The sequence below is a fragment of the Mustelus asterias genome, chromosome 18 (assembly GCF_964213995.1).
Source record: "Mustelus asterias chromosome 18, sMusAst1.hap1.1, whole genome shotgun sequence".
NCBI lineage: Eukaryota > Metazoa > Chordata > Chondrichthyes > Carcharhiniformes > Triakidae > Mustelus > Mustelus asterias.
Genome location: NC_135818.1, coordinates 27,500,680 through 27,524,731, shown reverse-complemented (window position 1 = coordinate 27,524,731; position 24,052 = coordinate 27,500,680). Strand labels below are relative to the sequence as shown.

Genomic DNA, 24,052 nt, shown 5'->3' with positions numbered 1-24,052 from the left:
AACTAAGATAAGTAGATGGATTTAACATACAGATTAGCCATGATCTAACTGAGCAGCAGAACAGACTGAATGTTCTACTCCTATTCCTATGTTCCCGTAAAAGTTAAAACAAGTTTTAAGGAGTGAGAGGAGAGGAACAAGCTACGTCTGCAGTTTGTGCTTCGCAAATGGAACTTTTCTATACTTTACAGCTCTGCTATCGCATACCTGTGTGGACACCTGCACACACTGGGTGGTTTCATGCCTGTTCTGCACAGCAGAAATGCACAAGGGACACTGGAATTGGAGCTCGCCGACTGGATGGACAACCGGAAGTTAGTATCTTTGAAATAACAAATACACTAGTGCATGAGAAAGTTTGGAAGTTTTTTCACCATAAAGCTTGTGACATGCACCATTTTCATGGTCAAAAGTCTTTGGTTCATAGCATAACAGTAACTGAGTAATATTCTACATTGTATTATACTCTCGTCTCTGAGTCACAGATTCAAGTCCAACTCCAGGGCTTGAGCATGGAAATGAAGGCTGACACTGAGAGTGCTGCACTGTTGGAGATGCTTAAACCAAGATCTGTCTGACTGGTGGATATGGAAGATCCCAAAGCACTATTTTGAGGAATACCAGGGAAGTTTTTCCTGAGATTCTTAGCCAATATTCCTCCCTGGTCATTATCACAGCACTGTTTGTGGGGAAATTACAATGTGCTATATTGGCCTTGGTCTCTTTTCATCTTAGTGAGGACTTAACTGTAGAAATTTTAAGTTGCCCCATTTTAAGTTTTGTTTTAACAATGTGCATTCTGCAAACACTGGCCCCCTTAAAAGATGTCCATGGAGAATTGAGTGGCAACAACACTGAAAGCAGCAGAAAGGTGAGAAGGATACAAAAACACTCAATCACGTTATTTGAATCAGGCCAATTCTCTTTCCGATCCATGACAATTTGTTTTATAACCAGCTATTTCAATATAGATCATGAATCTTGTTCCCTAAACAACCAGCTCATCGAAAGAGCATGGTCACACCTTTTGAGGAGAAGATAAAGTCAACTTATGGTCACACTTAAGTCCACTCTGTACGGACTCATTTAAGCTGAATGCTGTTGTCCTGTTCACAAAAGTTGTGTCTCCTTGTTGCTTTTCTCTCGGCAGATACCGTCTCGTAGCATTTGACCATGATCTGCTTAGCTTTGTGGATCTGAATTTTGACAAGTGGCCAATAGTTCTCATCACAAATCCAAAGTCTGCTCTCTACAGTAGCCCAAGACATGAGCCACTGGGGAAAATCAAGCACTCTACACATATCAGGTATGATCGAGTGTGTTTTCTACTATTTTCAAATACATTCTCTTTGGCTGCCTTTTTATTTTAGTGAGTCTATAGTCAAAGGATTTAAGAACTTGAGAAAGCAGAGCAGACGTAAACTATACAGCCCTTGAGCCTCTATGACATATAACACAATAAGGGATGATCATCTCCCTCACTCCACTTTCCTGTCCACTCTTCATATCCCTTGATTCCCTGAAAGACCAAAATGTTGTCTATCTCAATCTTAAATATATTCAATGATGGAACATCTACAAACCTCTTGGGTAGAGAATTCCAAAGATCCACAGTCATTTGAGTAAAGAAATTTCTCCTCCTCTTAGTCCCAAACAATCGACTCTTATACTGAGACTATGCCTAGTATCCTAGATTCTCCAGTCAGGGAGAATAACCTCTGTGCCCACCTTATCAACCCCCTTCAAAATCTTTTATGTTTCAATGCGATCACTCTTATTTTCCAAAACACCACAGAGTATAGGCCCAATTTACTTACTCTCTCACCATAGAACAACCCTCTCAGCCCAAGTGCCAATCGAGTGAACCTTTTCTGTAACACTGAGAAGACAAGTGTATCCTTTCTTAGGTATGGAGACCAAAACTGGCATAGTATTCCATGTGTGGTTTCACCAAAGCTCTATACAACTTTGGAAAAACTTTCTTACACTTGTACTCCACTTGCAATAAAGGTCATCATATTATTTGCATTTCTCATTGCTTGCTGTACCTGCATGCTAACCATGTTCTTTGTACTAGTGTGACCAAATCCCTCTAAACAGCAACATTTACAAGTTTCAGACTTTTCAAACACTATTCTGCTTTTCTATTCTTATTTCCAAAGTGAATAATCTCACTCTTCCCCACATTATACTCCATCTACCACCTTGTTCACCCACTCACTTTTTAAGGTATCAGGGTTTCTAATTAAAAATTCTACATTACAAATTCTTAATTTCTAACACAAGGGTCCTCAGTTGTGCTTGACCCAACAAAGTACAAATAACTAGTATGTAAATCAGGTAGAATTTATTAAGCAAAATTGTGCATATACTTAACACAAAGCACTGAAGATAATGCAAGTCCCTCATCCCTCTGGTTCTCAGGAGTCCTTGAGTAGTGCCAGCACAGCCAATATCTTTCACTTTCTTTGAAGTGATGTTGAACTGTGTCCAGAAGAGTCGTATCCCAGAAACCATGGTAACACTGCCAATAAAGATTCCAATTTTCTAACTTTTATCCCAGGGTCACTTATTTGGAACAGTCCAAATTTACCTCTTAGAATCATAGAAACCCTACAGTGCAGAAGGAGGCCATTCGGCCCATCGAGTCCGCACTGACCACAATCCCACCCAGGCCCTACCCCCACATATTTACCCGCTAATCCCACTAACCTACGCATCTCAGGACTCTAAGGGGCAATTTTTGTTTAACCTGGCCAATCAACCTAACCCGCACATCTTTGGACTGTGGGAGGAAACCGGAGCACCCGGAGGAAACCCACGCAGACACAAGGAGAATGTGCAAACTCCACACAGACAGTGACCCGAGCCGGGAATTGAACCCGGGACCCTGGAGCTGTGAAGCAGCAGTGCTAACCACTGTGCTACCGTGCCGCCCTTCCATTAGCTGGAGGTACAAATCATCTTGTGGCAGCCCACCTCTGTATCTAGAGCCATATAGAGTAAAGGCAAGTGTTCATCCCTGGTTTCCCTTGGGCTCCTAGGGTTTACACTTCATGGTGGACAAGTAACACGTTTCCTTTCAACAGAACAGTTAGAAACAAGCTCGTATTCTCTTCAACAATTTTGAACCCAAGCCCCACAGGTACTAAAACCATTAAGAATAAATATTTAAAATTTCCCATCATAACGTCAAAACAGAAAGCTTTCCCACTAATACAGATATTTTGCTCTACAAACATTAAATGACTTCACACACTCAATGAAATCAATGCATGGATCTTGTTTAAAGATAAAGTCACCTCCGGTTCATATGACTTTTAACCATTCCTTCCAAGTTGTTTAAATAAAATACCTAATTGTATTGTGAACAAGTAAGACAGCATATAGCTGCTCCAACTCCAGACTTAAATATCATAAAACAATTAAGTGTAGTTTCTCACAAACAACAGCTGCAAAATATCCCGACTGCCTTGACTGCCTGTTGTCGAATTAGCAGAAATTCAAACTGAACCATTTTCATCTAAAACTTGGTTTTAGAATAAAATTCATAGATGTAAAAATCCATAGACAGGGCAGCATGGTGGCACTCGCCAGGTTCGATTCCTGGATTGGATCACTGTCTGTGTGGAGTTTGCACATTCTCCCCGTGTCTGCATGGATTTCCTCTGGGTGCTCTGGCTTCCTCCCACAGTCCTAAGATGTGTGGGTTAGGTGGATTAGCCATGCTAAATTGTGCCTTAGAGTCAGGGGGACTGGCTAGGGTAAATTCATGGGGTTGTGGGGATAGGGCCTGGGTGGGATTATTGTCGGTGTGGACCCGATGGCTGAATGGCCTCCTTCTGCACTGTGGGATTCTATGATGCTATGTTACAGACCAACAACAAACGCTAAAACTTAGTAGAATTATCAGAATCTTACAATTTAGCCTGCCTATATATCTTCGCAGCCTTCGTGTCCTATTCACAGCTGTTTTAATGGCCTGAAAGAAGAATTAGATAGGGTCTTTGTTTGATTTATTGTACCTTTGATTCCTTGCTTACATTTGGTATGCACATCCTGTGGAAAATTACAACATAATGGTCCTGATACAAGGTATTGTCCTTTCCATCCCATGCTGAGGCACATGCAGATGGGTGGCAGGTTCCCTACCTTGAAGAATGTGGGTCAACCTGTTGAGCCAGATTTATTAAATTCAGTTACACAAACTTGCCATGGTAGGTTTAGAACTCAAAATCTTTGGGTAGCTTGTCCATAGTCAATGCATTCCTGTAATGGCATGAATATTTTCATCTGTTTGTCCTGTCATCACTCATGTTATTAACGTGGCAGTTCCAACTCTCATCATTTTGATGAGCTGAAACTACTGAATCACAGAATCCTACAGTGCAGAAGAGGCCCTTCGGCCCATCGAGTCTGCACTAACGCATGAAAGGCCCTGACCTTAATCCCACTAGCCAGCACTTGGCCCATAGCCTTGAATGTTATGGCGTGCCATGTACTCATCCAGGTACTTTTTAAAGGATGTGAGGCATCCCGCCTCCATCACCCTCCCAGGCAGTGCATGCCAGACCATCTGAGTAAAAAGGATTTTCCTCAAATTCCCCCCCCCCCCTAAACCTCCCACCCCTCACTTTTAGCTTGTGTCTTCTCGTAACTGACCCTTCAACACAACTGCTCCCTATCCACCCTGTCCATGCCCCTCATAATCTTGAACACCTTAATCAGGTCGCCCCTGTCTTCTCTGTTCCAACAAAAACAGCCCAAGCCTATCCAACCTCTCTTCATAACTTAAATGTTCCATCCCAGACAGCATCCTGGTAAACCTCCTCTGCACCCCCTCCAGTGCGTTCATGTCCTTCCTATAATGTGGCACCAGAACTGCAAACAGTACTCCAGCTGTGGCCTCACCAAGGTTCTAGACAACTCCATCATGGCCTCTCTGCTTTTGTAATCTATACCCTGATTGATAAAGGCAAGTGTGCCATATGCCTTTTTCACCACCCTATTAACCTGCCTTTCCACCTTGAGAGATCTACGAACAAACACACCAAGGTCCCTTTGTTCTTCGGAACTTCCCAGTGTCAGACCTTTCATAATATATTTCCTTGTCAAATTACTCCTTCCGAAGTGCATCACCTCACACTTTTTGGGGTTAACTTCCATCTGCCACTTATCCGCCCATTTGACCATCTCCTCTATATCTTCCTGTAACCGAAGACTCTCAACTTCACTAGTGTCAGGGGGATTAGCAAGGTAAATATGTGTGGCCATGGGGATAGGGCCTGGGTGGGATTGTTGTCGGTGCAGGCTCGATAGGCCGAATGGCCTTCTGGGCTGTAGGGATTCTGATTCTAGACCTTTAATGGAGCAGTTATTCATTTCATGCTTTCAATTTTCATTGGAGGAAAATGCATTTTTCTGTTTTAGATTTGTTTTTAAAGAATTGTTTGTGTTTACATAGACCTCTCGGGATCCAAAATACTTTACAGCTAATGAAGTTGTTATTGTGCAATAAGCTACAGTTAACCTGTTTTAGCTAATGTTGATTTGAAGGAGAAGTGATGGCCCACGGGTTACCAGGAGAACTTGCTAATCTTCTCAAAATGGTGGTGGAGACCACTTAAAACACACTGCTGGGGCCTTGGTTCAGAATCACCTCTTATAGTACAGTTCTCCCTCAGAAATGAAGCAGTACAAACAAAAAACTTGTATTTATACAGCATCTCTCATAACTCCAGGATGTCCCAAAGCACTACAAACCTTTGCAGTTGGGTTGCTATTGTAATGTAGGAAATGCAGCAGCCAGTTTGTGAATAGCAAGTTCCCACAAACACGACAATGCAATAATGACCAAATAATCTGTTTTTACTATTATTGGTTGAGCAACAAGTTTTTTTCTCCAGTCTGGATAAATTAGTCCTTTTCAGGTTGGCAACATGTACCACTGGAGCGCTGGGGCCTCAAATACTTACAATCTAAATTAATGACCTGGATGAGGGGAAGACTGTATTGTAGCCAAATTTGCTGATGATAGGAAAGTAAGTTGTGAGAAGGATGCAATGAGTCTGAAAAGGTATGTAGATAGGTTAAGTGAATGTATAATTCAAAATTATTAACTGGGGAATTTAACCAGATTTTGTAATTCAATTACATTGATAACGTGGTTTATATTTTCTCTTCAGGGTTCTCGCCTTCTCCCCAGCACAAATCACCTCGGTCATGATCAGTATTGATGGTATCACTTTAGGCAATGCAGTTCACATCGAAGGCCCATTCTTCTCCTTAACTTGGAGGGTCGAGGATTACAATAAAGGAATGCACTACATCGAAGTCCGAGCAGAGGTAACACGATGCATATCTTTCTCTCTAGTATGCCTGTTGTGAGAATATTTGCGCAAAGTCCCTGAACGAATTAGTTTGTTGCTGAATAATTTGGGTAAAATAATTATTAGTTCACAAGATCTTGAAAGATTTATCCAGTTTCTCTTCCTTTCTCCCTCCCACCTTATTTGCCCTCTTGCCTTTCTGATCTATGCAGAGAGAATTCGAGAGGCCATCAGACATAGGAACAGAAGTAGGCCATTTAGTCCATCGAGTCTGCTCTGCCATTCATAGAATCACAGAGGTTTACAGCATGGAAACAGGCCCTTCGGCCCAACTTGCCCATGCTGCCCTTTTTTTAAAAATCCCTAAGCTAATCCCAATTGCCTGCATTTGGCCCATATCCCTCTATACCCATCGTACCCATGTAACTGTCTAAATGCTTTTTAAAAGATAAAATTGTAACCGCCTCTACTACTACCTCCGGCAGCTTGTTCCAGATACTCACGACCCTCTGTGTGAAAAAATTGCCCCTCTGGACACTTTTGTATCTCTCCCCTCTCACCTTAAACCTATGCCCTCTAGTTTTAGACTCCCCTACCTTTGGGAAAAGATATTGACTATCTACCTTGTCTATGCCCCTCATTATTTTATAGATCTCTATAAGGTCACCCCCCCAGCCTCTTGAGCTCCAGAGAAAAAAGTCCCAGTCTATTCAGCCTCTCCTTATAACTCAATCCATCAAGTCCCAGTAGCATCCTAGTAAATCTTTTCTGCACTCTTTCTAGTTTAATGATATCCTTTCTATAATAGGGTGACCAGAATTGCACACAGTATTCCAAGTGTGGCCTTACCAATGTCTTGTACAACTTCAAGACGTCCCAGCTCCTGTATTCAATGTTCTGACCGATGAAACCAAGCATGCTGAATGCCTTCTTCACCACTCTGTCCACCTGTGACTCCACTTTCAAGGAGCTATGAACATGTACCCCTAGATCTCTTTGTTCTGTAACTCTCTCCAATGCCCTACCATTAACTGAGTAAGTCCTGCCCTGGTTCAATCTACCAAAATGCATCACCTCGCATTTATCTAAATTAAACTCCATCTGCCATTCGTCAGCCCACTGTCCCAATTGATCAAGATCCCGCTGCAATTGGAGATAACCTTCCTCACTGTCCACCATGTCACCAATCTTGGTGTCATCTACAAACTTACTAACCATGCCTCCTATATTCTCATCCAAATCATTAATATAAATGACAAATAACAGTGGGCCCAGCACTGATCCCTGAGGCACACCGCTGGTCACAGGCCTCCAGTTTGAAAAACAACTCTCTGCAACCACCCTCTGGCTTCTGTCAAGAAGCAAATTTTGTATCCATTTAGATACCTCACCCTGGGTCCCGTGAGATTTAACTTTATGCAACAACCTACCATTCAATTAGATCATGATTGATCTGATATAATCCTCAACTCCACTTTCCCACCTTGCTCCAGGGATGAGGAACTTAAGTTGTGGGGATAGATTGGAGAAGATGGGTTTGTCCATCTTGGAGAAGATTAAAAGGAGATTTGACTGAAATGTTCAAAGTCATGAGAGGTCTGGACAGGGTAAACATTCGAAACATTTCCCACTGACAGAAGGGTCAAAAGCCAGAGGAGACAAATTTTTGACGATTGGGGAAAAAAAGTGACAACATCATGGAGGAAAAGCATTTTTACCCAATGAGTGGTTTGGATTTGAAATGCACTGCCTAGGGTGTGGGGAAAGCAAAATCTGTCGAGGCTTTGAAAAGAAAATTGGATAATTATCTGGAGAGAGAGTTTTCAGGGCTAGGGGGAAAAGACAGGGGAATGGGATTAGGTGAGTTGCTCTTAGACCATAAAATATAGGAGCAGAATTAGGCCATTCGGCCCATCGAATCTGCCCTGTCATTCAATCATGGCTGATATGATTCTCATCCCCATTCTCCTGCCTTCTCCCTGTAACCCTTGATCCCCTTATTGATCAAGACCCTATCTATCTCTTGTCTTAAAGAGACTCAATGACCTGGCCTCCACAGCCTTGCAGGGAACTTGCACAGACATGGTGGGCTGAATGGCCTTCCTCAGTGCTGTAACAATTCTTTGATTTTATTTTTGCCCTGACAATGTCGTGGTAGGACACCTTCTTGAACTTCTGTGTGGTTTCGATACAACTGGGTGCCTTACTTGGTCACTCCCTTAGAACATAGAACATAGAACATTACAGCGCAGAACAGGCCCTTCGGCCCACGATGTTGCACCGACCAGTTAAAAAAAAAACTGTGACCCTCCAACCTAAACCAATTTCTTTTCGTCCATGAACCTATCTACGGATCTCTTAAACGCCCCCAAACTAGGCGCATTTACAACTGATGCTGGCAGGGCATTCCAATCCCTCACCACCCTCTGGGTAAAGAACCTACCCCTGACATCGGTTCTATAACTACCCCCCCTCAATTTAAAGCCATGCCCCCTCGTGCTGGATTTCTCCATCAGAGGAAAAAGGCTATCACTATCCACCCTATCTAAACCTCTAATCATCTTATATGTTTCAATAAGATCCCCTCTTAGCCGCCGCCTTTCCAGCGAAAACAATCCCAAATCCCTCAGCCTCTCCTCATAGGATCTCCCCTCCATACCAGGCAACATCCTGGTAAACCTCCTCTGCACCCTCTCCAAAGCCTCCACATCCTTCCTGTAATGTGGGGACCAGAACTGCACACAGTACTCCAAGTGCGGCCGCACCAGAGTTGTGTACAGTTGCAACATAACGCTACGACTCCTAAATTCAATCCCCCTACCAATAAACGCCAAGACACCATATGCCTTCTTAACAACCTTATCTACTTGATTCCCAACTTTCAGGGATCTATGCACACATACACCTAGATCCCTCTGCTCCTCCACACTATTCAAAGTCCTCCCGTTAGCCCTATACTCAACACATCTGTTATTCCTACCAAAGTGAATTACCTCACACTTCTCCGCATTAAACTCCATCCACCACCTCTCGGCCCAACTTTGCAACCTGTCTAAGTCTTCCTGCAAACTACGACACCCTTCCTCACTGTCTACCACACCACCGACTTTGGTGTCATCAGCAAATTTGCTAATCCACCCAACTATACCCTCATCCAGATCATTAATAAATATTACAAACAGCAGTGGCCCCAAAACAGATCCCTGAGGTACACCACTTGTAACCGCACTCCATGATGAATATTTACTATCAACCACCACCCTCTGTTTCCTATCCGCTAGCCAATTCCTGATCCAATTTCCTAGATCACCCCCAATCCCATACATCTGCATTTTCTGCAGAAGCCTACCATGGTGAACCTTATCAAACGCCTTACTAAAATCCATATATACCACGTCCACTGCCTTGCCCCCATCCACCTCCTTGGTCACTTTCTCAAAAAACTCAATAAGGTTAGTAAGGCACGACCTACCTGCCACAAAACCATGCTGACTATCACCTATCAATTCATTACTCTCCAAATAACTATAAATCCTATCCCTTATAATTTTTTCCAACATCTTGCCGACAACAGAAGTGAGACTCACCGGTCTATAATTCCCGGGGAAGTCTCTGTTCCCCTTCTTAAACAATGGGACAACATTCGCTAACCTCCAATCTTCTGGTACTATACCAGAGGCCAACGACGACCTGAAGATCAGAGCCAGAGGCTCTGCAATCACTTCTCTTGCCTCCCAGAGAATCCTTGGATAAATCCCATCCGGACCAGGGGATTTATCTATTTTCAGACCCTCCAGAATATCCTGCACATCCTCCTTATCAACTGTAATACTGTCTATTCTACTCCCCTGCAACCCAGTGTCCTCCTCAGCTATATTCATGTCCCCTTGCGTGAACACCGAAGAGAAATATTGGTTCAATGCTTCACCAATCTCCTCCGGTTCCACACATAACTTCCCTCTGCCATCTATAACTGGCCCTAAACTTGCCCTAACCAACCTTCTGTTCTTGACATACCTATAGAACGCCTTAGGATTCTCTTTAACCCTATCCGCCAAAGTCTTCTCATGTCCCCTTTTAGCCCTTCTAAGCTCGCTCTTCAACTCCCTCTTAGCCAATCTAAAGCTTTCTAGTGCACTACCCGAGTGCTCACGTCTCATCCGAACATAAGCCTCCTTTTTCTTTTTAACCAACAAAGAAACTTTTTTGGTGCACCACGGTTCCCTAGCCCTACCAATTCCTCCTTGCCTGACAGGGACATACCTATCACAGACTCGCAGTAGCTGCTCCTTGAAAAAACTCCACATGTCGGACGTTCCCAGTCCCTGTAATCTCCTAGTCCAACCTATGTTTCCTAATTCTCTCCTAATAGCCTCATAATTACCCTTCCCCCAGCTAAAACCACTGGCCCGAGGTTCATACCTATCCCTTTCCATCACTAAGGTGAACGTAACCGAATTGTGGTCACTATCACCAAAATGCACACCAACTTCCAAGTCTAGCACCTGGTCTGGCTCATTTCCCAGCACCAGATCCAATATAGCCTCACCTCTAGTTGGCCTGTCTACATACTGAGTCAAAAAACCTTCCTGCACGCTTTGAACAAAAACTGACCCCTCTAACGAGCTAGAGCTATAACAATTCCAGTCAATATTAGTCAAGTTAAAATCCCCCATAACAATTGCCCTATTACTTTCACTCATAAGCAGGATTGACTCCGCAATCCTTTCCTCAACCTCTCTAGAACTTTTAGGAGGTCTATAAAAGACTCCCAACAGGGTGACCTCTCCTCTCCTATTTCTAATCTCCGCCCATACTACCTCAACAGATAAGTCCTCATCAAACCTCCTCTCTGACACTGTGATACAATCTCTGACCAATAATGCTACCCCTCCCCCTTGGACAAATAAAATTCAAAGGGGTGGTTTATCGACCCCTTCACCCACCGTAAACAGCCTCAAATTGGGGGTCAGTAACTTTACTAACCCTCCATTAACATTGGCAATGTGGATGCTGCCATTTTGAAAGGCAGCTACCATTGGGTGTTGGAAGCATCTACCTATATATGGCAACAAATGCCTTCAAATCTGAAAATTGGGGTCTGATTCAGGTAGGATCTAGTCTTAATGGCCTCATTTCTCCTTGCTTCCAGAACCTCCTCCCACAAACTCTCTCAGACCAATTCTGGCCTCTTCAGCATTCCTAATTTTATATGCCCCACCATTTGCGGTAGTGCCTTCAGCAGCCAAGATCCTATATTCTGAAATTCCCTGCCTCAAACCCTCTGCCTCACTTTCCTCATGTAAGTCACTCCTTAAAACCTATCTTTGTCCCAGCTTTTAGTTACTTATGTAACTCAGTCAAATTTGACCTAATAAGGCTTATAAAGCTGTTATATATTTAAATAGTTGCATCATTGTTTTAAGAGCTGATCACAAGATTTAATGGTGAGATGATTAGGGTGTTGCACAGCTTCCTGCTTATAGTTTTATTTTCTCTATGTACAGGCAAGAGCTTCTAGAGTAAACCAGTTGTGTGTTATTTTGAATCCACATGTGCAAGCCACATCTTTTCCCTTTGTTTAAAGCCCGCAACATAATTAGGATATTACAAAAAGAAACTGGCGACAAATCGGGATTTTATTTTGTCAAAAACATTAAGAAAAGATCATAAGTAGAGGAAAGAAAATATTGTGGGTCCTCGTGCTTCAAATATTAGAAGAGTGGGTACAATCAGCAACAGGATTAAAGATTCAAGTGCCAGTGCAGGATGACGAGCAAGAAAAAGCTCTCTGTGTGGTTTGAAAAGAGGGTTTTATTTTCTCCAATCAAAGAAGGGTGAGATTCCAGGCAGTAGCTAGGATATTTAAAAAGAGTGGGTGCTTGTCTGTATGGCTGGGGTCGTTTTAAAAAAAAATACCAAGTCAAAGTAATAGGAAGACAATAAGAAAAAAAATACTTAGTCTGGAGTTGCTAGTGCCTGCAAAGGAAACCGCAGGTCAATTAGGATACACGGGGCCTTTCAATTAGGAAACTGAATCATGGAGTTCCTACAGAGTATTTTCTCTACTTTGTATAAGCAAATAAAATTGCAAACGAGTTGCTCGTACCAGTTTTTCCTCAATATAATAGGAAGTAAAACCTTCAGTTTGCTTCGGTGCTTAGTTCATCCAGCAAAGCTACAAACCAAAATTTACAATGACTTGACAAAGATCCTTGAAGAGCATTACTCTCCAAAGCCACTAATCATCGCGGAACAGTTCAAGTTCCACCAAAGGAATCAATTAGAAGGTGAAAGCATTGCTCAGTTTGTGGTAACTTTAAAAAGGCTAGCACAGCATTGTGAGTTTGTGTCATTAGAAGATGCACTTCGAGATTGTATAGTTTGTGGTCTCCAAAATGAGGCTCTCCTAATTTTCCTAATTTTATTTGCCCCACCATTTGCGGTGGTGCCTTCAGTAGCCAAGATCCTACATTCTGAAATTCCCTGCCTAAAACCCTCTGCCTCACTTTCCTCATGTAAGTCACTCCTTAAAACCTACCTTTGTCCCAGCTTTTGGTTACTTACGTAACTCAGTCAAATTTGACCTGATAAGGCTTATAAAGCTGTTATATATTTAAATGGTTGCATCATTGTTTTAAGAGCTGATCACAAGATTTGATGGTGATATCATTAGGGTGTTGCACAGGTTTGCAAAGAGGTTTGCTTACTGAACATGCTTTGACTTTAAAGACAGCAGTGTTGATGGAACTGGCTGCTAAAGAGGCTTCAAAAGTTGGTGCAGGAATGAAGATCCACAAGTTGGGAACTGTCCATAAGTCAAAACAGCAACAAGCATGTCACAGATATGCCAAAATGGGTCAGTGAGTGAATGCTGGAGCAAGGATAGTCAATGCAAGAATTATGGCAAAATGGGTCACATTGCTAAAGCTTGCTGGGTTAGACCAGCTTCCCTTGAGAAGAATCTTCAAGAAGAAGAACAAGTTGCATTCTATAAAAAGAATTTACAACATGGAAGAAAAAAATTATGACTGTGAAGACAAGAATATCCAGAAATATATTGAGCTGCAAAAGGACACCTTATCCATACAGGGTGGATCACATAGATTCTGGATGATTCCGAAGTCAAGTCGACAACCTATTAGGATGGAGATTGATACTGGTGCTGCAGTAACTTTAATTGTTGAGATTACATACCAACAAAAGCTGAAGCATTTTCCTTTAAATCAAGCTGATGTGATTTTAAGGACATACAGAGAAAAGATTGTGCTGTTAAAAGGTTACAATCTTGAGCAACGGAGAGTTGAGTGGAGAAACAGTGGAGTTGTTTCTCTATGTGGTCTGTGGTAATTTTCCAGCTCTATTTGGGCAATCATAGTTGGAGAAGATGAAGCTTAACTTGAGCGCTGGCAACAGGTTGGTCAATGTCAAAACAGATCTACAGCACCTTCTGCATAAATAAGAGTGTATTCAAAGAGACATTTGGCTCAGTGAAGGGAGTTCAAGTGAAATTTGAGATAAAACCTACTCGTCAACCAAAAAGTCTTAAAGCAAAAGCAGTGTCATATGCAATTCATCCTAAGGTGGAAGAAGAATTAAGCTTGTTAGCACTGGTTAGAGCCAGTTGCAATGAGTGACTGGGCTATCCCCATCATGCCTGTAATGAAACCAGATGGTTCAGTTCACATTTGTGGTGATTTTAAAACAACCATAAAACAACTGTGTGCTGATCAATATCTGCTTCCTTTAATTGAAGATTTGTTTGCTAGGTTTTCAGATGGGCAGAAATTCAACAAGACTTATCTTTCACAAGCATATTTATAGATGAAGGTGGCTGCTGAAACTCAATCGTTGCTTACCATCATTACTTATAGTTTTTTTGCTTAAAAAGATTACTTTTTGGAATAACATCCACACCAACCCTATTCCAAAGATTGATGGATCAGATTTTATGGTCTCTTTGGTGTACAATGTTACCCGGATGATATTCTAATTACAGCATCTAGTGAACAAGAATACTTGAATAATTTAGAAATAACGTTGGAACATCTTCAAGCATGAGACTAAATCAGTATCTTGCAAAGGTTCTTCATGACTTCCTTGCTTTTGTACGCTATGCCTGTTTATAAAGTCCAAGATCTCATATGTCTTTTTAACCACTTTCTCAAACTGCAATGCCACCTTCAAAGATTTGTGCACATGTACTACCCGCCTGATCATTCTGCACCTGCCCCCCATTAGAATTGTACACTTTTTATTGCCTCTCTTCATTCCTTCAGTCAAAATGTATCACTTCACATTTCTCTGCATTAAATTACATCTGCCACATGTCTGACCATTCCAGCATCTCTGTGTTCTCTTGATATCTATCACTGTCCTCCTCAAAGTTTGTATCATCTGCAGATTTTGTGGTTATTTGCACCTGCAGCTCACCAACCTTATTTACCATACTCTGTGTGCTCATAGACTTGGGGCTGAATTTTCCCTGTATTTGGCAGAGTGCAATAGTGGGCGGGAAAAGCAGCGCTGAAGCCACTGACACCAATGGCGGCTTTCTCATTGTGAAAAAAAGAAAGTAGCAAGGGGCATGTCCCACAACATCACCCTGATGGGGTGGGCTTTGATTGAGCTTGTGCCAACAGCAACTTAGATTTTTAAAGATCAGGGCACCATTTTTAAAGGCTGTCCCATTGGAAAAAGTTCACATAGAACCCCACCCTCTGGCGGTGCCATTAAAATTATAAAAAACTTATAAAAATGTCCTTAAAAAATCATTATAGTTCTAGCAACAAATGTCCCTCTTTGAGAATCTCCAATAATTTATTTGAGCTTGCACCTCTGTGTGAAACAGACAGTTAATGGCTGGTATTGACTTATTTTAATTTTGAGATTTCCTTGTTCTCTAACATTTGTTTTAAATTCGCAATGTTGATTTGTAAACTTTTTACATTACGCATTTTGTAGAATGCACATTATGCCGAAGTGACCTATTATTTATGTAACGTTCAATAGGTATTGTTAATCTTTACCATTTAGAATTTCTTCCAGTTTCTTCAATATGAAGAATGCTGTATCTACTGCCTCAACAAGGGTGAGTGTTTCTGTTGCTTAAGTACTCTTTACTACTCTATCTATCTTAGTTTCCCATGCCAATGGACATTTACCTCTTTTCCCCCATAAGAAATATTATAAATCCTCCTGCGCTTGAAAACTGATCTCAGAAGTTTGCAAAAGAAATGCCATTAAATTAATTTCATACCCATCTATGTAACAGGATTGGCTGTTCCCTGTCTGGCACCTCTCTTTACACCCCAAATTCTTCCCAGCTGTGGAATTTATTCATTCGTGGAAATGGGCGTCTTTGGCTGGCCAGCATCTATTGCCCATTTAGTGGCACGAGAGCAGTTGAAAGTCAACCAGCTTGCTGTGGGTCTGGAGTCTCACATAGGCCAGACTGGGTAAGGGCGACAGATTTCCTTCCTTAAAGCAGTTTGGCATCTTTTATTAACTTGTCTTCTAAGTTATTCATAGCCACTAAGACTTCTCAGTCACATGGGCTTCAGCTCCTTGTAGTATTCCTGATCTGTGCCATATTCCTTGACCTTGATAAACTACATCCTCTATCTGGCCTTCTATCTCTTTTGGACTGCTACCGTTTGATCTCCCTCTCCTATTAGCATATGTTCTTTTAACAGTTTGTGATCTCTTCCTACGGGCATGTTCACTCCCAGATCCACTGTCCAAACTCTCTCTATCTTTCTTTACTTCATGTTCCCAATCCATGGGTCTAACCTCCTGCCCTCATCGCGCATGTTCAAGCAGTTTTTGTATTTTCCGGTGGTCTTCACTGCTCTACCTATAATAGTTCCATCCCTCCATTGACTGACCCCTTCGGCATGAACGTAACTTTAGTGTCAGCTTTTGGCAGCTGTCTTCTGGGACAAAGTTGCCTCATACTGTTCTTCAAAATTACTATGTCCATTACCTTTGTCGATTGCAGCATCTGGACCTCTCAGTCATGCAATATATGGACATGCGAAGTACATAATAACCTCATCACTTTCTGTAACACTTCTGGATATGCAAGTTTGTAGTCCTTGCCAACTCAGTGTACCCAAATAATATTTTTCCCGTGTTGTAAAATGACGGTTTTATCATCTTTACCAATAACCTTTCCTGGGCCTTTCCACTCTTATACAGTGCACCAGGCTTTCCTGCTGGAAAATCATTTCAAATGGCTGATCATTGTATCTTAAGGCGCACCGAGTTCTTTCTGAAATTTCAGCTTGCAGTGAATTCTTGGCATGGACAGCCCATGCTAGGACAGACATTAATTTACGGCTTGGTGGATCTGCCAAAATTTAACGAGGCACCTCCTCTATCACCGCGTGCTTCCTTCCACACATATCAATGCTAAAAAGGCTTGCTGCTGCTCTATTTATAACTATATTAATATTTTTGCACATATCCCTACATTCATCATTAGCAAACTCCCCCCACATTCCCCCCCCAAAATATCAGTGAGGAATTTTGTTGGTGGCCCCAGTCCGGACCCTGTTCACTTTTCCATGACCTTATCCACAATTACTTTTCTTTGCTATGTATTATTGTCAACTGGCTGAACCTACTTACCAAATCTATGAAACATAAAATGAATTTTTTAATCACAGATTCATTATGGACCGTGATGGTGCCCTTCTCTACTTCTTACATATAGCACATCTTTCACTTATCTCTATAAGTTTAGTGTACTCTTCATCCCTTATTCCTGCATCCTTTAGCAAAATTTTTAACCCTTGGGAAGAGGGATGGACAAACTGCCAATGAAACTTTAACACAATTAGCTTTTTGTCTTCGAAATTCCAATCTCCTAATAGCACTTCAATAGTATCCAGATTGTGTAAATTGTAGGTTCACGTATTTTCCAAGTACAATGGTCTGGTCCTTTCACATATCCAGTTTCATTTGCACCTTTTTCAATCAATGGCCAGATAAATAGTAACAGCATTTTGTTGGACACTACATCAATGCTGATGAAATGATTGATTCTGGCTATCTTGGAGGGAATCACTACTCGTTTTGAAGACTTCAGGGTGTCATCATTCCCAAATTTGAAGCTGCTGGAACTGTCCAATTCCTTCACTTTTCCAATCCTTATTACTTAAGGAGTCTTAGTAACATTCCAGTCAGTCTATTCCGCACACAATAGATGTGCATCCACTAGTGCCAGACAGTTGAAGGACTCTGCAACCAACATTATCACTGGATTGAAACTTTTTGTAACTTTTGGGGGTGGCACGATAGCACAGTGGTTAGCACTGCTGCTTCACAGCTCCAGGGACCTGGGTTCGATTCCTGGCTTAGGTCACTGTCTGTGTGGAGTTTGCACATTCTCCTCGTGTCTGCGTGGGTTTCCTCAGGGTGCTCCGGTTTCCTCCCACATTCCAAAGATGTGCGGGTTAGGTTGATTGGCCATGCTTAAATTGCCCCTTAGTGTCCTGAGATGTGTAGGTTAGAGGGATTAGTGGGTAAAATATGGAGGGATATGGGGGTAGGGCATGGGTGGGATTGTGGTCGGTGCAGACTCGATGGGCCGAATGGCCTCTTTTGTACTGTAGGGTTTCTATAATTCTATAATTTCTATAATACAATGCCGTCTCTTTGGTCGATACCGCCATCTTCTATCGAGCCTTCGTGTTTACTTTGGAACACTTTGTGATCTTTTTTAGGATTGTTCATTGTGTAATGGCATTTTGAATTGGATCTGTAACATGGATTGACAATGTCCTGGGCATTTATAGAGTCATTGAGTCATAGCGGTTTATAGTCATAGTCATAGAGGTTTACAGCATTTACAGCATGGAAACAGGCCCTTCGGCCCAACTTGTCCATGCTGCCCTTTTTTTTAAAACCCCAATTGCCCGCATTTGGCCCATATCCCTCTATATCCATCTTACCCATGTAACTGTCTAAATGCTTTTTAAAAGACAAAACTGTACCCGACTCTACTACTACCTCTGGCAGCTTGTTCCAGTAAGAAGTCTCCCAACACCAGGTTAAAGTCCAACAGGTTTATTTGGTAGCAAAATCCAATAGCTTTCGGAGCGCTGCTCCTTCGTCAGGTAAGCACTCACCTGACGAAGGAGCAGCGCTCCGAAAGCTAGTGGATTTTGCTACCAAATAAACCTGTTGGACTTTAACCTGGTGTTGTGAGACTTCTCACTGTGTTTACCCCAGTCCAACGCCAGCATCTCCACATCACAGCTTGTTCCAGACACTCGCCACCCTATGTGTGAAAAAATTGCCCCTCTGGACCCTTTTGTATCCCTCCCCTCGCACCTTAAACCTGTGCCCTCTAGTTTTAAACTCCCTACCTTTGGGAAAAGATATTGACTATCTAGCTGAAGTATGGCCCTCGTTATTTTATAGACCTCTATAAGATCACATCTAAGCCTCCTACACTCCAGAGACAAAAGTCCCAGTCTATCCAGTCTCTCCTTATAACTCAAACCATCAAATCCCAGTAGCATCCTAGTAAATCTTTTCTGCACTCTTTCTAGTTTAATAATATCCTTTCTATAATAGGGTGACCATAACTATACACAGTATTCCAAGTGTGGCCTTACCAATGTCTTGTACAACTTCAACAAGACATCCTAGCTCCTGTATTCAATGTTCTGACCAGTGAAACCAAGCATGCCGAATGTCTTCTTCACTACTCTGGCCACCTGTGACTCCACTTTCAAGGAGCTATGAACCTGTACCCGTAGATCTCTTTGTTCTGTAACTCTCCCCAACACCCTACCATTAACTGAGTAAGTCCTGCCCTGGTTCAATCTACCAAAATGCATCACCTCGCATTTATCTAAATTAAACTCCATCTGCCATTCGTCAGCCACTGTCCCAATTGATCAAGATCCCGTTGCAATCCGAGATAACCACCTTCACTGTCCACTATGCCACCAATCTTGGTGTCATCTGCAAACTTACTCACCATGCCTCCTATATTCTCATCTAAATCATTAATATAAATGACAACTAACATTTCTGGAGTTCTTTCCTTTGTGATAAGTACCCAATTCTATTTGCTTGTCAGAAGTGTTTCTGTCCTTTTTGCTAGTTACAAGTCTCCTTTTGTGCTGACGCTTGCTTCCTGTAGACGGTCTCACCACCCCATTAACATTGTATCCTCAATTTTCTGTTTTATCACTGAAAGGCCTGTTTGCGCCAAGAACGCTGCTGGCAAGGAATGATTTCCAAGGAATTTTTTTTAAGAGTCTCTGACATCTGTTCTAGCAGTGTGTGTTTTTCTGCAAATGTAACTCCTGTCTAAACAAAATCTACCTGTGCTCAATATTTAGCATAGTCTAATAACTTAAAAGTCAGCACTGATGGGGAAACGTCTAGAATTTTTGCAAGCTATAGCCCACTGCGAGTGTTCCCAAAGTGGGGTACCCTGACTCCTGGGAGTCTGTGAAAGGTCTCTGGATGTCCATGGAAGTCATGATGTGGAGATGCCGGCGTTGGACTGGGGTAAACACAGTAAGAAGTTTAACAACACCAGGTTAAAGTCCAACAGGTTTATTTGGTAGCAAAAGCCACACAAGCTTTCGAGGCTCTGAGCCCCTTCTTCAGGTGAGTGGGAATTCTGTTCACAAACAGAACTTATAAGACACAGACTCAATTTACATGAATAATAAATTATTCATGTAAATTGAGTCTGTGTCTTATAAGTTCTGTTTGTGAACAGAATTCCCACTCACCTGAAGAAGGGGCTCAGAGCCTCGAAAGCTTGTGTGGCTTTTGCTACCAAATAAACCTGTTGGACTTTAACCTGGTGTTGTTAAACTTCTTACTGTGTCCATGGAAGTGACAGCCGCCACATAACCAGCAAACAGCGGTTTAAAAGGAACAACCGACCAATTTCACAAATAACCACAGCAATGAAACTAGTCTCTGCTTAGTAGCCTATCAACATCCCTGGACTGTCTCTAGAAACAATTAATTAGTGATAATCACCTTGCTGTTTGGCATCTTGCTGTGTGCAAATTGGCTGCCATGGATCCTACATTACAACAGCATGGCTGTAACGCATTTCAGAATATACTGAAGTTATGAAGGGTGCTATAAAAATGCAAGTCTTTCTTCTAACAATCACAGAGCCACGAAGACAAAAAATGAGGCATTAATATGATTCCACAGTATACAATGGCTATTTACTGTTAAGTAATTGCAAATTACTGCAGGTCTTTTGAGAAATGAAGTAGCTCTGATTAATTGGTCACGAGAGAAATTAGAAGATACTGAACCCAGTGGTTAGAATGTTGTGTGGAAAGCTCTCCAGGGTCATATACATATGCTGTATATTAATACATCAGCCACAGAGAATTGTCCATCCACAAAAGTATCTTGGCTCCCGGATGAAGAATGGCAGGAACAGAAAGTGCCTATGGTTCATGGGCCGTACCCTAACAGGAGTGAACACCTTTAGTAAAAAATAGGGTGAGAAAATGTCAAAAGCATAACATTCACTGAACAACTGATTTTATTAGAGCTTTTGAAAGGATGATGCTACCATTATGGCCAGGATCTCTAGGTCTTTGTCTGATGCTAACTTGGCATTGACCAATATCTAATTAACAGATGTGATCCTTCTCCTTCTGTTAAAATCCAATCTGTAATTGAATCCCATTTTCCACATTGCAGAATCTGCTCATGCTCAGCTGATGCAGAGTCACCAGATCCTTTTGTTCTGACAAGACCTACCTCCATATTGGGGGTACGGTAACCTGCAGGGCAGCAATGCCAATGTGAATGATTTGCCTGAACTGGTATGTTGAGTGGTCATGCGGCTTGAAACACTCTACCTCACCATCAAGAGGCATATAGCTTTGTTGCCAATTTCTTCCCAGCCAAACGCCTGCTTCTGCGAGGCTTTGGGTTCTTTGCTAGATCTATTACCGGGACCCTTCCTTTAATTGAAACAGCCTTGAGCGATGACGTGGTGAATCACTCGTGCGTACACCAAATTGTTTCTCTTTCTCTTTTCAGGACAAAGCTGGAAGAATTACAGTTAGCCGTCATGACTTTGCAGTGGAAGAGATGAAACTACTGCCTTTTGATGTTATGGCCTCATTCATCCTCCTAGCTCATCATTACATTATGGTAAGTGCAGTTGTTCAACCACAGCAAGGAAGGAAATCGATTTGGTTACAGTTGGAGTGTTGTATGCAGTTTTGTCGGTGCATTTACAGGATGGGTATTGGATTCATGGAGAAGGTGCAGCATAAATGTACTTGAATGTTAAGTGATTCAGCAGCCTGTTCTCTTGTTTGTTATCTAGGCCCTAAATTTAAACAAAGTTTGAGGGGTGAATTGACTCTAGAAGGTTGAAAAATTAAAATGAATGGAATGATAGTAGATACACAATGGCAAACATTTCAAGAAATAATTCATAATTCACTATGAATACACAGCCCCCTGAGGGATAAGAACTTTGAGAAAAGTTGTCCAACTATGCCAAACAAGAGAAGTTTCATTAAAAGATGAGGCTTACAATATTGCTAAAGATTGATATATTGCCAAAGATTGATTATAGAAAGCCTAGAGATTGGGAGGATTCTCGAATTCGGTAAAGAATTCGACGAAGAAATTGATAAACAGCAAGGAAATAGAATATGAGAGTAAACTTGGAAGAAAAATTAAAAATTGATTGTTACAAGTAAATGAAAGGTAGTAGTGAAAGTAATTCCCAGATGAGGAATAAGGAAATAGTAGTGATATTAACAAAAATCTTTGTATCTATATTTACAATAGAAGACACAAATAGCATTCTGGAAATTGTGGGAACCAAGTATAAATGAGGAACTTTAATTAAAATTAGACAGGAAAAGTACTGGAGAAATTAATGAAACTGAAAGCCAATGAATTCCCTGGACCTGATGGTGCACATCCTAAACTTCGAAAATAGTTAGCTGCAGAGATGATGGTTTTTGATCTTCCAGAATTTTCTAGATTCTAGAATGGTCTCTCTGGACTTGAGGGCAGCAAATGTAAATTCAAGAAAGGAGGGAGAGAGAAAATGGACCAGTTTGTCAGACAGTCGTAGTAGGAAAATGTTAAGATTTATCGTTGAGCATGTGGTATAATTAAGCAGAGTCAACACAGAATTATGAAAGAAAAATCGTCTTTGTCAAATCTGTTAAAGTTTGAGGTTATAACTAGCAGACACCATTGAATGTAGTTTATTTGGACTTTCACAATATTTCAATAAGGTGCCACAGAAGAAGTTGTTGCACAGGATGAGGACTCATGGAGGGAGGTGGGGATAATATCAAGAGCACAAATTGAGGAATGGTTAATGAACGGTGAACAGTGAGTAGGAATAAATATCATTTTCAGGTTGGCAGGCTATTGTGAATAACTGTAAGGATCAGTGCTAGGGCCAATTTGCAATCTATATTAATGGCTCAGATGAGCAGACTGAATATAATGTATCCACGTTTTCAAATAATACAAAGCTAGATGGTAACGCAAGCTTTCATGAAGGTTGAAAAGGAGCTGCATAAGGATGTGAAATGGGCAAGAAGGTGGCAGATGGAGCATCATGTGGGGAAATGTGAAATTGGTGCGGTTCATCCTTTGAGGCAAGGGTGCCCATGTTCAACATTTGGGGTGTTTGGTAGGGGTCTGGTAGGTACATAGGAGAGTGCAACGGCCAAGCTGTGCCTGGAAGCTGCAATTCATAGAATCATAGAAACCCTACAGTGCAGAAGGAGGCCATTCGGCCCATCGAGTCTGCACCGACCACAATCCCACCCAGCCCTACCCCCACATATTTTACCCGCTAATCCCTCTAACCTACGCATCCCAGGACTCTAAGGGGCAATTTTTTTTAACCTGGCCAATCAACCTAACCCGCACATCTTTGGACTGTGGGAGGAAACCGGAGCACCCGGAGGAAACCCATGCAGACACGAGGAGAATGTGCAAACTCCACACAGACAGTGACCCGAGCCGGGAATCGAACCCGGGACCCTGGAGCTGTGAAGCAGCAGTGCTAACCACTGTGCTACCGTGCCGCAATTCTGCTGCAAATAGGACAAGATGCCTCAGATGGTTATATTTCAGACAAGTTGCTGTTTCCTCTCCTTGCGTTTTCTTTCTGCCTCTGATATGAACTTGCTTTCCAAAGAGGCTGCACCATTTTGGATGCAATCCTGGGCGAGCCTCACCTACAACCCGGGGTTGATATAAAAACAGCCAAGAGAAGCCTTCAGAATGTCCTCGTCGTGCTTCCATTAACCATCATGAGAGAGCAGACCAAACTCGAGCTCTGCATAAAAGATTCACTTTGGTTAGCGAGTGTCAAGCATTCTGGCTATATGACCAGTCCAACTTGAATGGGTGTAAATTGAGAGAGGTGGATACTCAATGAGACCTGAGAGTCCTTGTGCATCAGTCGCTGAAAGTAAATGCGCAGGTACAGCAGGCAGTAAAGAAGGCAAATGGTATGTTGGTCTTCATAGCAAGAGGATTTGAGTATAGAGATAGGGATATTTTGCTGCAATTGAATAGGGCGTGGGTGAGGCCACACCTGGAGTATTATGTGCAGTTTTGGTGTCCTTATCTGAAGAAGGATGTCCTTGCTATAGAGGGAGTACAGCGAAGGTTTACCAGGCTGGTTCCTGGGATGGCAGGTCTGTCATATGAGGAGAGACTAA

The 24,052-nt window shown here is 42.0% G+C and overlaps 1 protein-coding gene across 2 annotated transcripts in view; it reads left to right on the top strand.

Moving 5' to 3' along the window:
• The window catches only part of tmem62 (transmembrane protein 62), a 76,370-nt gene that overhangs the window by 35,676 nt on the left and 16,642 nt on the right, over positions 1-24,052 (top strand). For both annotated transcript variants that reach the window (XM_078233623.1, XM_078233624.1), the window contains exons 7-10: positions 192-314; positions 1,151-1,306; positions 6,186-6,345; positions 21,381-21,494. In XM_078233623.1, coding sequence (XP_078089749.1) covers positions 192-314; positions 1,151-1,306; positions 6,186-6,345; positions 21,381-21,494 — 553 coding nt within the window. The remainder of the gene's footprint in view (positions 1-191; positions 315-1,150; positions 1,307-6,185; positions 6,346-21,380; positions 21,495-24,052) is intronic.